The following is a 16,365-nucleotide window of genomic DNA, read 5'->3' on the forward strand; positions in this document are numbered from 1 at the left end:
ATGCATACTTTCTGGTGCAACAGCAAGCGCTGGAGGATTTAAGCGCCAAACAAGAGAAATTTAATAAGCTTGCTAACCATCTTGCCAGCATTATGGGTACCCAGGATATTGTTTCTTGAGCTCTTCTGAAGTGGTTTCAGTTCTGGACTTGTTTTGTTGCGGCATTTATTTGCACTGGTCGCCAACTTTTACAACCAGTGTATATGATATGCTGCTTTGTTCCCTATATTTGCACTGGTGGCGAACTTTGATGCCCAGTGGATGTAATATGTGTAATAGCTGTGATAACCTAGTGTAACTTGCTTGCTTATTTATTTCCTTGTTGTCTTGTTTATTTGTTTGCTTGTAGTCAGTGCATTTATTTTTCCGCAGATTGCTAGTGGCTGCAATAATCTATTTTTTAAAACTAGGCCACAATAACCATGGGCTACATATTTACTGTAGTTACCATGGGCCTCCTACGGGCCGTAGAAACAATGGGATTTCTAAGGGCCGTAGAAAAAATGGGCCTTCTACGGGCCATAGAATCAATGGGCCTTCTACGGGTCATAGCAATGGGCCTTCTACGGGCCGTATGATTGATCGGCCAAAGATGGGCCAATAATAGGCCACATTATGGGTCGTAAACAGGCTAGATTTGGAATCATCCATTCATGGGCCGACCATAACGGACCATTATTAATCGGCCGTAGTTGATGACGCTATGAAAATGGCCCAACGAATTAACAGGCCACAAACGGGCCGATTGTAACCACAGGCTGAATTTGGCCCACAAGCAGAAAAGGCCAGTAACGGGTCGTAACTAACCGAATGCTGGAAATGAGCCCAAAAATAAATGGGCCCTCAAAAGGCCGAAAGGTAACAAGTGTTGGAAACGGCCCAATGGATTAATGGGCCGTTAATGGGTATAAAGTGGTACATAGTTCATTACGGGCCAGATTCATCACGGGCCGTTAATGGGCCAAGAGTTACAAAGGGCCTCATATGGGCCGAAAGACATCATGGGCCATACATGGGCTGGAAGTTACAATGGGTTGGAATCATATCGGATGGCCCAGATGAAGCTACTGGGCTTAATTCCGATAGGCCATAACGGGCCGTGAGTTAGCGGGCCGTAAATGGGCTATATACAAACAGGTCGTTAACAGGCTTTCCGTGGGCCGACCTGTTACCTTTTGACCAAGTCAAATGGGCCAGCCTTTTCACCGGAATGGGCCTTTGTTGGGCCGTGCCACGTGTCGACATATCATAGGTTCCTCCTGTCCAATGAGTGGATGACATCTGTCCCAATGGTGAGCCAACACGTGTTTCATCCCGCCAATGAGAATTTTACATGTGGAAAATCCCCATTGGTCCATGCCGTTAACGGGTTATCGGATCCAAAACCGGACCCGATAGCTTAAAGGTGACCCATTAAGGTGGATGCCACATGTCGGTTACCCTTGACGGAAACACTTCCATGACGCGCCATTTATCGTCACGGAAGTGGATGTAAGTGCATCTAGTGCCAACCCTAGTTGGTTTTGGAGTATTGACGACAAACCTGGTTGAGGGACTAATGTGTTTGTGAGAATTGCAGTATAACACAGGTAGAAGTCCCTCATTGATTCGGTTTTCCTACCGGAGATGACCCCTAAAAATGTATGAAGACATTGAAGACAAAGGTGGTATGTGAAGACATTCACATTGAAGACTATGACAAGAGAAGACATCGCGTGAAGACTATGGAGCACGAAGACTTAGTTGTTTCGTCGTTTCCTTTTCTTCTTTGTTGAGTCATAGGAACCACCGTACTGTTAAGTGGGGTCCAAGTGAACCAGTCAGACTGACTGAAGTGATGCTTAACCAAAATCCTATGTCTTCGAGTGAAGATAATGAGAGCAAATCTTATCCAGAGTTGGATAAGTCAGCTTTGCTTGTAGCCCAAGTAAAGTTGTCGTGTGTGTTTGAAATCTGACCGTTGGCACACATGTCAGTTCCTTAGTGACCCAGGGTCATTTCAGACAAATTAGGTCGGGTTGCCTAGTGGCTATAAATAGCCCACCCCCTACACCATAAATTGGTTGGCTGCTCAGAGTTAGTGCACGGCTTTTTGTCGTTTGAGAGCAACCCACCTCGAAGCCTTTGAGAGAGGAATCCTTGCGAGGACAAAGCCCTAAACATCCAGAGCCAAAGAGTGTTAGGCATCACTGAAGTCTTCCTGTCTGTGTGATCTGAAGACTTATTACACTTGAGGACTGTGAATCCTCCAGCCGGTTAGGCGTCGCATTATGAGCATCCAAGAGTCATTGTGGATCGCTGGTGAACGAAGTCTGTGAACTTTTGGAAGTCTACCTTGAAGACTTACCAGAGTGATTATGCGAGGACTGGGTGTCCTTAACTCAAGGGGAATAAGGTGAAGACACGGTCTTCTGAGTTAAATCTCAGCCTCCCTAACCAGACGTACAGTTGTCACAGCAACTAGAACTGGTCCAACAAATCATTGTCTTCAACGAGCAACTGGTTCTATCCTTTCCATCTCTTTATTTACAGTTGGTCCTTGTAAAGTCATTGCCTGTTTGCATTATCTTTTTGTCTTCACTGAGTGACTGCTTGTTCTGATTGGCTTCATACTATCTTCCATCCTGATCTATACTGCCTAGCTGCTATTAGTGTTTGTGCTTTCACTTCATTGAATACTTGACTATGGCTTGCCTAGTGTAGTCTACCTTCTGCTGCATGGTAATAGGTTTATTTCTATCGTTTGTCTTCGAAACTTCCATGTTTTGAAGACTTTCGTAAAAATCGCCTATTCACCCCCCCTCTAGTCGATCACTAGCACTTTCAATGGACACCTCCGTGATGATAATTTTGGTAATGTCATGGAACGCTTCTACGACAACACAAGTATGACTATCCTAATTCTGTCATAAAATCGTCATGGATGTACATGCATGATAGAAAATGTGACCTACTGTGACAAACACGTATTACCACGGAAGTGTATTTTTTTGTAGTGCCTTCTCCCATCTAGGGGGAAGGTCAAGGAAGAATAAGAAGAAGAATAAGAAGGAGGGAGCTCTCTCCCCCTCTCTCCCGGTGGCGCCAGAACGCCATCGGGGCCATCACTGTGACGATGATCTACACCAACAACTTCACCACCGTCATCACCAACTCTCTTTCCCTCTATGCAGCGGTGTAACACCTCTTCTCCCCGCTCTAATCTCTACTTAAACATGGTGTTCAATGCTATATATTATTTCCCAATGACGTATGGCTATCATATGATGTTTGAGTAGGTCCGTTTTGTCCTATGGGTTAATTGATGATCGTGATTGGTTTGAGTTGTATGTTTTATTATTGGTGTTGTCCTATGGTGCTCTCTGTGTCGCGCAAGCGTGAGGGATCCCCGCCGTAGGGTTTGCAATATGTTCATGATTTGCTTATGGTGGGTTGCTAGAGTGACAGAAGCTTAAACCCGAGTAAGTAGGTTGTTTGCATATGGGAGTAAACATGACTTGATACTTTAATTCTATGGCTGGGTTTTACCTTAATGATCTTTAGTAGTTACGTATTTGTTGTAGGGTGGAGACCCTAAGCGTAGATCTTTCATGAATTGAAGGGGAATCCACGAAGAACGTGAAGAACACGAAGAACAAGAGGGGAAATCACAAGAGGAAAACACTCAAGAACAAGTCCAATCACACATCCACTAGACTCACAATCACACAAGATCCACAAAGGTACAAGAACAACAAAGGGAAAGATACAAGTTAAAGTTCATCCAAAATCCAAAGGAGATGAGGTCTTGACAATCCTATGATGGGGACCCTTCTGCAAGAGGAGGCCTTGATATCCACAAGAGGATCTTCTCTAAGAGGAGGGATTGATCTCCAAGAGGAGCTTCTCCAAGAGGAGGTCTAGATCTCCAAGAGGAGGAAGATGAGCAAAGCTCTCTCTTTGTCTATCAAATACTTTTCTAACCCTAAAAAGTAAGAGGAGCACAGAATATATATTCTAGGGGCGAAAGGGTATAGGCCTAGGTGGTAAGACGGGCTTTTTATCCCAATTCGTAGCGAAACTGGGCCTACCGGACAGTCCGGTGGTTAGGACCGGACAGTCCGGTGAGTACAAATCCATTTTGGGGTGCCACCGGACTGTCCGCTGTGGGGACCGAACTGTCCGGTAGTGCAATTTCTGTGCGACGGGACTGTCTGCTGTGGGGACTGGACTGTCCGGTAGTGCAATTTCTGCACCCTTCGTTTTCTTCATCTTGACACCTCCGGTCAGCTCTTGGGTCATGGGGTCCTTCTCCTTGGCCTCCGGGAAGCTTCCTAGCTGCTTGGTGGTGGTTGCCCTTGTACCTAATGATGCACAACGTTCCATGGTGAGGTAGCACCCAAGTCCATTGGATATTCATGTAAATCTCAAAGAGGAGCAGATTCACCTTTAAGTCCGGTAGGTCCACTTGGGGCTTGAGGGGCTATGAAGGTGTACATGGAGGTCACCGTAGGATGCTCCGCATCATCCCCTCCCCCTTGGGAAAGATCCGATCTCGAATCGAAAACCAAATCACCATGGGAAAGAGATGGCTTCGTCGTGTAGGAGTGGACGATCACCCAATACTCATCATCTTCAAGCTCGGAATGGGCATGCTCCAATGTCGCACCATCTAGTGATTCCTTCAAAAGGAGAAAAAATAACAAACAATTGGAAAAACTAATGTGGTTAGCGTTAGGGCAAACCCAAGCATTCAAGAGGTGATTCACCACACAAGTGTCGCTATCAAGCATAGCATATGGTTTGACAAAGGATTGTGACATGGCATGTAAGCATATCAATCGAGCACAAGCAAATATATCATGGGGACAAGCATGTAAATGTGAGGTTGTGATGCAAATATGTGTGACAAGATAATAAGCATCTACCTCAAGGTCATAGCAAGCATTCAGAAAGTTCCCAATGAAAGGTCTATGGTAGGTATATGAATCATTCACAACATAAAATAAAATGAAGTGTCTAAACACATGGGTCAAGTGCAAGACAATCCAAGCATAACGTGCATAGGGTGTAGTGAAGATAGTATGGCACTCAACACAATAGGAAGAGCAATTGTTCATCATGTGTGAGGCAATCAAGTCAATCATGTAACAAGCAATTAGACATTGCATATGTGAAGAAATGACATTGTTTCAACCAAACATATGATATGAGCAAGTAATCCAAGATTTGGATGCAACACACAAGGCATATATCATGATGCATGGAAATGTGTAAATGGCAAGGAGAAGCAAGATCTCTAACATGTGCGCAATGAAGGGGTCCAAGATGACAAATAAGACTCATGGTGCAAGCAACACAAGTAGTATTATCCACAATATTCATGCTCATGGTTTTGGGTTTCTCGAAAGAGAAGGATATCACCTTGAAAGTGTGTACTTGTGCATCCTTCACAATGCCGAAGCACAAGCAAGTGCGATGTAGAATCGTTGTGATAGAAGGTGGTTCGCTCTCAAGAGCTCAAATGGTCAATTCACGTGATGTGGAAGTCGACACAATGTCCAAGTATCCTACACATGCACAAAACAAAACAAAGAAAGTATGCGCATGGTAGATAAACACATCATCCATCGTGATGGTTCTCTTCTCTTGCACGTAATCATTAGAAGCACAAGTGCATGAAAAATATGATGCAACAATGGCTATATTCATGGCACTAGGTATATGGTTCAAAGAAGGAAGGCAAACATGCTTCACAAGAAATATGTCAAAATCTCCAATTATATGTGAGAATGCTATGGGGCAATCTCATGAGGAAGACTAAAAGCATTGTTGCACTCAATACATGGAAAATCATCTAGCATGAGAGAGGCAACATATGGAGATATATGGCAAGAAGCAATGACAATCATGTGTAAAGCATGTAGATGGTTGTCATCAACCACATGAAATGAGCAAGTATGAATCATCGGTGATGCAACATAAGCAAGCATAGTAATCAAGTCATGCAAACTAGTGGAGCGAAGATGCAACACACTAGAGCAAATCATGGCAATCATGTCATGTGAGAAATTAATGGGCATAGGCAATGCACATGACATATCGCAAGCACGATCACAAATCAAGATCAAAGCATGATCATAAGCATTGGGCACAAAGTAAACATGGCAAGAACAAGCAATATCTCCACCAAGCTTGCAAATACACATACGGGTACTAGAATCAATCATCATGTGTAATGCAAAGCATGGGTCACAAATGCATGGCAAAGGCATAGGAATAAGAATATCATGCAAAGTGAACATGGTGAGATGGGCATATAATATGTAATGGACAATAACCCATAGCCAAGTGAGAGACATGTAGAAGAAATGCTCGAAGTCTTTGCGTGAAGGGGGCGGTGGGAAAGACCATCCATGGGATCCGAAGTCATCCTTGCTCTCTAGAGCTCGTTTTGTCAACTCATGGGATTGTGAGGTTGACAAGTAAGCATGGGTACCTACACAACAAATACACAAACGAAAGAAATTGTGTGTGTGGTAAATGTACACATCATCCATCCTGACGTGTATGTGCACGTGTGAATTAGCACAAGATAAGAAATGCTCCAAGAAATTTGATGCATGGTATAAGAACATGTCACCATGATGAAAGAATAGTTGCTATGTATAACACGATGGGGATGCAATTTGAGCATACAAATATATGGCACATCAATAGCATTTTCATTCATGGGAAACATATGGTGCACATAATTATTGGGATCATGCAATGGATGGGATGGATCAAAATCTCCTAACATGTATGAGGAAACTATGGTGGTCTCCTCATGAGCAATATTGGAAACATCATATGGAGAAAATGGACAAAATCCAAAACATGCATAACCAAAGCTAGGTGGTCATGTCATGGCATATGAGATAAATGATGCAAAGGGAACATATCAATATCATCACAAGAAAAACAAATGCCAATAACCATGGGCTTGTCATCTATGCCATATGTGCAAATTGGGTTAATTTTAATGGCATATGCATAGTCACTACGAAGAGATTGCAAGTATAACATATTGTTGATCTCATGCATAGCATATGACAAGTCAAGCGGATTGCCAAACATGATGTGACCTAAAGAATTGTCACAAGAAATCATATGTAACATGGCATCACAACTAATAGACTCCACATGAGAATCATCATACTCATCGTGAATGGGCAAGAAATCATCACATGAGGAAGTCGCACTAGCATGAAGCATGGAAATATGTTGATCAACATCATGCAAGCAATCAATGTCAAGAATGTCCACTAGTGGGACTAGAGCATCACCTTCACCTATGTTACCTTTTCCATTCCACCCAAGTAGTGTAGGTGAGGTGGGAAAGACCAAATGGTGGCCATCTTCATCTTGATGGAACCATGTGGGGTGCATCATATTCCACCATAGCCATCGTCTTGTCCAAAGGGAGGACGAAGTTGTCAAGGATTGGCGCGTCATCATAAATGGGACCTAGCACCAAATGAGAACACACAACAGAGGTAGAGGTCAAGTCTTTAGTGTTGAAAGTGGCCTCACATGACCTATCAACTATCTCACTCTCTCTATGTGGTGGTTCACTCACTCCCTCAAGGTAGGTGCACTCAAACTCACATATGGTAGAGTCACTCATCTCACTCAAGTGGTGGGGGTTGTGGCTCTCCTCACATGGGAATTGTGGCAACTCATCATATGTCGGGCTAGTGGTGAAGCCACTCTCACTCTCAATATGGTGGCACAAGTCACTCAAGTCATCATACGTTGTCGTGGTCGAAGTGAAAATCCCATGCTCAACCATCTCGTCATTGTCACCGTGGATGAAGGCAGAAGATGGCACATCATCACGCTCGCCTCCAAAGATGGAAGCATCATCCTTGCTCACCACCTTGTCGCTCGTCTCCAAAGGTTGGTCCTTGAGGGTCTCCGTAGCCGTACTCGTCGCCACACCGTCTTGAAAAAGAGTCGAAGTAGACTCGGCATCATCTATGCCACCAAGAGGGATGGCATTGAAGTCGAACTTGGGAGCATCGTCTTGGAGCTCATCGGGCTTGGACATCGGCGTGGTACTAGCCTCATGCTCATCGTGTTTGAGCTTGGTCTTCGAGAAGTGTGCTTGGGGTCGAGAAGCCTTGGCCTTCATGAGTTCTTGTTCCGCCTTGAGAGCACCAATGTAGTAGTCGTCGAGGGACTTGTAGTTCTCAAGGAAGATAGTCTTGGAGATGTCGTTGTTCAATCCCATCATGAAGTAGAACTTCATCCAAATGGGGTCATTCACACTGGCTCGTCGCAAGGCATTCCTCATCTCCTTGAAGTACTCGTCGATGGACTTGGATCCTTGGGTGGTGTTCTCCAATTGGCGTAGAAGTTGTTTCATGTAGGTTGGAGGCACGAACTCTTGCCACAAATCTCTCTTCATCTTGGGCCAACTCATGTCGTAGCTCTACGAAGGTGTGTGAAGCCACCATGTCGAGGCATAGTCGTGGAAGTTTCTTGAGGCGCACTTCACTTGATCGTCAGGAGGTACTTGATGTAGCTCGAGGTAGTCATCCATTAGGTGCTCCCACTCGAGATACTCCTCGGGTTCTTGAGTCCCATAGAAAGGAATCGTGTGGTCGATGTTGAGGTCGTAGTAGCTCGTGGAAGTTGCGGACTTGATCTTGGGGAGCTTCTCTTGAGCGTAGTCTTGAGGTGCTTGTTGGCGAAGATGCCGTATGTCCGTAGTCGAAGATGCCTTGAAGTCGCTTGGCGAAGATGCCAAGGTAGATGGTGAAGTTGTTGAGCGGTTGTTGGTGTTGAGCTCTTGACCTTCACGTACTTGTTGTTGATGGTGTCGATGCCGATGTGACCTTGCCGAAGATGGTAGCTCGGAAGCATGTGCACTTGAGCATCTTCTTGAAGATGAGGAAGACCTCTTGTAGGATTTGATGAGGGTTTTTATCTCCACCATTTGAGTTTTCATCTTGGCGTCAATGAAGTTTTTCGTGGCATCGAACTCGTCATTGTTGTTGTAGACTAAAGGAGGTGTGCTTTGCCTATCCATCACAAGAATCGAGCAAAGGTGAGTAGGAAATGAGATAAACAATACCAAGCTACCTTTTCCCAAAGTTGAGGATGTATCCCATGTCACTCAATGTGAAATGAAAGAATAGTGGAATTGGTACCGGACTTGCTCACTCACACCTACAAAGTAAAGCTTATCGAGTGGCTTGGTTAGGACAAGTGGCACAAAATTTTGATGCAAAATGTTAGCAAGAGTCAATAATGTTGAAAGAGATTCACAAATTCGCAAGTGAAACAAGTAGACCAATAGCAATGAATGGCACACGGAAACGCACACATGGATTGAAAAATGGGGTCGTGCAACAAAGGAATGAGCACAAAATGTGGAATCCACGGAAAACGCTCGTGTTGCACAACTCAATAGAGATGCTAGCACGATTTCTCAATAGGCGGATATGACACATGTGCACAACCTATAAGATGGAAAATGGATAAACTTTCTATCCCAAGTATGCTATTATGTATGGTTCCCGGTGTTTCGCACACGATGATCCAAGATGATCAATATGGTAGTATGGTATGCAATGTGGCGATGCTATGGCTATTGCTTACAAGCTATTTGTTTTCTCTTTGCTTAAAAGCTTATTCTCTCTTTTTTGTATGGCCACTATGCAAAATGCACAAACCAAGATAGCAATTGTGTATATGCGGGAACAATCTTGCGACACAAGAGATGATATGATGGTACCAAGATGAGGATACCAAGATGATATGGTATGTATGCAATGGATGGTGCGGATCACTAATGTGCACAAGTAAAGTTGCCGGCAATACTCAAATGGCTAGCCTCGATAGGCAAGTGACGCAAAATGGCTAGGGGTTAACAAAGCAATGGCAAGAAAGAATGTACAATGATGGGATACCATGATACCAAGATGATATAGAGGTTACCGTTCTTGCTTACGGTTAGGGTGTCAAAATGGTGAAGGTGTACGATGTCGAATCCTTGTTGAAGTTGAGCAGCGGTGTTGTCGATGTTGAACCGTTCCTAGTTAGCCGAAACACCCTAGGAAATGGAAAAACCGCAAACTCAAAATCTCTAACGGAAAATGTCAAATGGTGATAGCGGAATGTGATGGTGGTTCCGAAGTTGACAATGCAGAAGTGGTGGTAGTGGTTGATGAAGATGCAATCATCCCTAAGTAGCCGAAACACCTTAGGAGACTCAAGTCACCACTCAAGCAACCACAAATGCTATATGGATCAAAATGGGTTAGGTTGAGGAAAGCTATGGTGGTTTTGCGGAAGATATGGTGGAGGGCCTAGGCAAAGATGTCAAAATTTCAAAATTTTGGTGCAGTAAATTGATGTTGGAACACATCTAGATGGATGGGGGATGTCAATAGCTACTCAACGAGCTAGAGAACGTCAAAATCGGACTCCGGATGTGGAAGATTGTAACATCCCAAATTTTCAATTTGGAATGTTATACATTAGATCATCATTGCATATAATATTTTATTGCATTTTGGTTGATCCTAGAAATTCTACACAACTCAATGACCCACGGAGAGAGTTGGGGATTTCGTTATTTTTCATATTTGAGTTTTCTCAAATTTTGAAGAGAGGATCGTTTGATTTTAATTATTTTTCTCTTGAATATTTCTTTTATAAAAATAAAAAGAGAGAGAGGATAAAATGACTTCCTCAAAATAAAGAAATATTGGAGATTTAATATTAAAATCAAATAAGATTTTTATTCAGAGTTTTATCGCTATTTTATTTGAATTAGGAAAAATATGCGTTTTTAAAAATTGCATTTTAGGCCCAAATAAATGTTCACCTTGTCCGGACTATTTTTAGAGGACAAGAAAAATTTATTTCAGGATTTTTGGAGTCCGTTTAGTATTTCTTTTTTTCGTTTTTCTGCGCAGAATATTTAAAAAAACGTCAACCGACTTAATGGGCCGTGTCCGACCCGGACACTGCGCCCGGCCGGCCTTTAAGAGCCGGGAGGCCCGAGCCGTAGCCCAGCCCCCCGAAACGCTAGCGCTGCCGCAGGTCGCCGCCGCCGCCGCGAGACGCCGCCGCCACTGACTCCTGACGCCGCCACCCGCCGCCCGCGATACCGCCGCCCTCGGAGCCCCGCCACCGGCCGTCCCGCCGGCAATTGCCGGAGTCGCCGCCGCCCCGCCGACCCCGTCCCGAGGTAGCCGCCCGATCCGCCGCCGGAAACCCGTTCGGTTTTTTTTTAAACCTAGATCTGTTTTTTTAGATCCGATTCGGTTTTATTTTTTTCAGTTTTGTTATTTAGCGAACGCCCGTTCATTAGTTTGTTTTAACGAATGGTTTTTACCATTTAGCCACAGATAGCGAACGTTCGTTCGTTAGCCTGTTCCTCAGTTTTTCTTTTTTCGGATTTTCTGCGATTATTTTCGATCGCGATTTCTGATCCGATTTTCGTTTTAGTATAACTTTTCACTCGTTTATTGGAATCAGGCGATTCAAGCGCCTAGAGTTTCGTCTCGAAGCCCTCTTTCTGTTTAACCAACTTAAACAAGTTTTTGCTACTGTAAAATTTGACTTTAGTCCAGATTAGTAAATGAAGCTTGTTTCTTTCGCCGTTGGAGTTTTGTTGCTTCATTTGATTTGATTCTTTTTGCAAACCGAAGTTCTTAAGTTGAACTTTCTGGTTAGATTTCTTATTTGAGTTTTACCCGTGCCCTTGCTTGATTGCTTATTGTATGCTTGTTTGTTGCGATAGAGCACCCGGAGTGTGAAGCATGCTACTACGAGTCTCTAGGTTTCGCGGATCATCAGCAAGGCAAGTAACACTTTGATCATATCCCTTTCATGCCTAGTTTTTATGCATTAGTTTCACCCTCAAACATTGCATGGTTAGGATTTGATAACATGTGGGTATTGGGAAGTAGTTGATGAGGTAGGAACCTATTGCCCTTCATTCAAACCTTGGGAGTTACTACTACGTTATGCTTATACTGCTCTGCTATGCCCGTAGACGTGGATTGGTTGAGTGAATCCATGACAGATGTGAGATTGTTATTTAATGGTTCAACTTAAGGTGGCAACTTTAGTACACATCTGGGTGGATTGAGGCGCCTGGGGAACCCAGTGATTGCCTGTATTTTTGGAAATCCCGGGGTACCGTGTGATTCTCCTATGGACTGCCACCCAGGCTCAAAGGGATGATGAGATTATTCATGCTAGAAACTTCCGTGCGCAGCCACAAGCCATTATGGGCTCTGGCATAGTTGATTAAGTCGTGTGAACTCTTATAGTGATAGACTAGCAGATGTAGGGGATGTAGGTGGTACTGTCTACCCATCGTAAGGTGCTAATGCTTCTGAAAGACTGTGTCTCGGTCATCCATTTCTCAAACATCATGTAGTGCGAGAAATCCAACGGAGGAGATCGAGTCTTGTGGGGAAAAGTGCACAAACCTCTGCAGAGTGTACAAACTAATCATGATTAGTCGTGTCCCCGGTTATGGACATATTGAGTATCTGGTTCTTGGATTATCATGTTGATCCCATCACTCTAAATAAATTTTGTTGGGTTATTAATTACTTTTAATTGGGATTGAGAGGGGTTTACCTTCTCAATGTTTTTCAACCAACTTGGTAGTTAAATAAAATATATTCCTTTGCAGTAGGGAAAAATTGGCTTTTCGCAAAACAAATCAACCATATAGCCTCCACCAGCCATAAATGCATGTAGTGATAGCATTATTACTCTTTTGTGTTACATTGCCAGCATATTCCATGTGTTGACCCGTTTTCGGGCTGCAACATATCATGTTGCAGACTTTTCAGACGACGAGTAAGGAGCCCTAGGTCGGGGTCTTTCACTCAGTGATGCCGTTGGAGTTGATGGACTCACTTTATCTTCCAAGCCTTCCGCTGTTATCATATTAGATGGCCTTAAGCCATATTTATTGTAATAAATTCTCTTTTGAGACATTCGTTGTAATAAGTGTGTGATTTATACTTTGTTATAAATCCTTCAAGTACTGTGCGTGTCAGCATTACCGATCCAGGGATGACACTTATACACAGAGATCTGACCATTTGAGGTTTGGTCGCAACAAGATGGTATCAGAGCACACGCTGACTGTAGGACACGACCACTAAGCCAAAACCCTAGATCACTACTCTCTTCTCATTTAAAACTCATCTCCATTTTCTACCCTTTAGGATGGCGGACGCCGGGAACAAGTTTGCACAACCAGATGGAGACACACCTTTTGGACGACACTTGAAGGAAGTCACTAGGTACCTGAACATCGGAATACCAAGCTTCACCGGGACTTACAATGCCACTTTACCAGAGGAGGAGCGCTGGATGATTCAAGTTCAAGTTCCAGGAAGGACATTCACGCCAGTCACTGAGCCCATAGAGTTTTCCTTTGATGCACCAACCTGGAGTCTAGGCTAGAGTATGGCAGCCCACATCACCATGGGACGCATTTGAGAAGTTTACCACAAGGATCGCAAGGATACTATCTACCAGATTTGTGGGCGCCGAGATGAGCAATGGGAGATGATCAGCACCAGGAAGGATAGATCGATTGCCGCTTTCATCCAGGAGTTAAACCAGCATATTCGCCGCCAGGAGAACCAGATGTGCGCAGGCATGATAGATCTGAAGAAGGCGATGACAAGGATCATGGAGTTGGAGGAAGAACTCAAGTCTACATGTGATGGATACGAGGAGGAAATGACGATACAAATGGAGATGAATGATGACCTGACAAGGAAACTAGGAGTATTCATGGGAGACCCCGTGCCGGGAGGAGAAGATGACGGTTCCACTTGCCCGGAGAACTACTCATCATCGACGACACTGACTCGGACCCCGACGATAGTGATGATGACTATGTTGATGAAGCTGGAGCGGATATCATGGAGTCTTCGACCGAACACTATTTCTAGTCGACCACCATATCAGTAGTAGTATTCCACCATGTAAATAGTGTAGTCCAAGCACTTTGTAACGATAGTTCTAGACCGATTGTATGCCCTTGCTTGATTGATTGAGTGATATGATTGTGTTTGTCTCATGTGCATATGGGTAGTGTTTTCTCACTAGACCTCATTCTATTCTATTCTCTTCCCTCTAAACCCTCAGATGCCTTCGAGACGTGACCCCGGATTTACCTTTCCACCGGAGCTCACTCAGTTGATCCAGCAGCAGAATACCCTGATGCGGTTGTTAGTTCAGAACCAAGGCAGCAACAACAACAACAACAACCCACCACCACCCCCAGTTGACAATTTAGCCCGGTTTCTGAGGTTGCAGCCGCCGGTGTTTTCTAGTAGCACCGAGCCGATAGTTGCAGATGATTGGCTCCACAAGATTGAAATGGAGTTGACTACTGCAGGATGCACCGATGCAGAGAGAGTGCGTTTTTCCGCGCACCAATTGGATGGACCAGCAGCCTCATGGTGGGAGAATTACACTATCACCTATCCTATAGCCACTGTTACATGGGACCAGTTCCAGCAAGCTTTTCGCACTGCCCATGTATCAGCAGGAGCTATGGCCATGAAGAAGCGTGAGTTTTGCAACTTACGCCAAGGAGGGCGCACTGTAGGCCAGTATGTGGATGACTTTAGTAAGCTAGCACGTTATGCCCCAGATGACGTCGCTACAGATGCAGCTAAGAAGGAGAAGTTCCTGGAAGGACTGAATGATGAGCTGAGCATGCAATTGATGGTGGCAAATTTCAATAACTACCAGGAGTTGGTGGATAGAGCTCTTATGCTAGAAGGGAAGCAGCAGCAGATTGACAGCCGGAAGAGGAAGTACGGACAAGGGAAGTATAATTCAGGAGCTCAGCAGAGACCCCATTTCACCCCGAACTCGGGAGGACTTGTGCATAACCATGGAGGCCACACTCATAATGGAGGAAGTTCACACAACCATAGTGGCCCCAAGAATGGGAATGGAAATGGAGGAAGTAGCGGACAGAACCGTTCCAACCCGGCAACACCCGCTAAGAAAGATCTAAGACACGTTACTTGCTACAAGTGCCAGAAGACCAGACATTATGCCAATGAATGTCCTGAAGCAAAGAATGGACACGGCAATGGAAGCTCTGGGAAGAAGCCCAACCCTTTCACCAGGGGACAAGTGAACCACGTCAACGTGGAGGAGGTTGAAGCCCAGCCAGATGCAGTAATAGGTAAGTTTTTGGTTAAGTCATTTACTGCAGTCGTTCTTTTTGATACTGGTGCATCGCATTCATACATATCAAGGGGATTTGTGGATAAGTTTAAACTGCCAACCCAAGCCCTTAGGTCACCCATGTTAGTAACCTCGCCAGGAGCAGAGTATATGGCTAGCCTATGGTGTGATCGGTTACCATTAAGGATTGGTAACTACTTGTTCCCCTCAGACCTAATAGTATTGAGTCACAAGGATTGGATGTGATATTAGGCATGGATTGGTTATCGAAGTATGGAGGGAACATTGAATGCGCCAGTAAGTCGATTTTGCTCAGCACCCCAGAAGGAAGAAGGATCAAGTATGTATCCCGGCATGTGTCGAATAGGACTCAAGTAAATTCCTTAACAGGAGTTGTACAGGAGGAAGTACCAGTGGTGAAGGATCTCCCGAATGTATTTCCAGAAGAGTTGCCAGGCATGCCACCGGATAGAGACATTGAGTTTTTGATTGAGCTTTTGCCAGGCACAGGGCCAATATCAAAGAGACCGTACAGGATGCCCACACAGGATTTAGAGGAAATTAAGAAGCAGATTAAGGAATTACTAGATAAAGGATATATTCACCCAAGTTCGTCACCTTGGGGATCACCAGTACTTCTAGTGGAGAAGAAGGATGGATCGTTAAGGATGGTTGTTGATTATCATGGATTAAATGAAGTAACAATCAAGAACAAGTACCCACTGCCGATGATCAATGACTTGTTCGATCAGCTGCAAGGAGCTAAGGTGTTTTCCAAGATCGATCTGCGATCAGGGTACCACCAGCTGAAGATTCGAGAGCAGGATATACCTAAGACAGCTTTTACCACGAGGTACGGGCTATATGAGTATACCGTTATGTCATTTGGCCTGACTAACGCACCTGCCTATTTTATGAACATTATGAACAAGGTGTTTATGGAGTTTCTGGATAAGTTCGTTGTGGTGTTCATTGATGATATTTTGGTCTACTCGAATAATTAAGAAGAGCATAAAGAGCATTTGTGTTTAGTACTTGGGAAGCTTAGAGAACATCAGCTATACGCCAAGTTCAACAAGTGTGAGTTTTGGTTGAAGGAAGTTGGATTTCTTGGACATGTTATATCCGGAGAAGGAATAGCGG

At 44.2% G+C, this 16,365-nt stretch overlaps 1 protein-coding gene across 1 annotated transcript; it reads left to right on the forward strand.

Annotated features, from left to right (window-relative positions):
- Window positions 1–14,163: 14,163 nt before the first annotated feature.
- LOC147985352 (uncharacterized) lies at window positions 14,164–15,468 on the forward strand. Its single transcript, XM_087541530.1, has one exon. It carries the CDS (start codon window positions 14,164–14,166, stop codon window positions 15,466–15,468), a length of 1,305 nt encoding a protein of 434 aa, XP_087397656.1.
- Window positions 15,469–16,365: the final 897 nt, after the last annotated feature.

The sequence above is a fragment of the Triticum urartu genome, chromosome 2A (genome assembly GCF_056163025.1).
Source record: "Triticum urartu cultivar PI428250 chromosome 2A, HENAU_Tu73, whole genome shotgun sequence".
Taxonomy (NCBI): domain Eukaryota; kingdom Viridiplantae; phylum Streptophyta; class Magnoliopsida; order Poales; family Poaceae; genus Triticum; species Triticum urartu.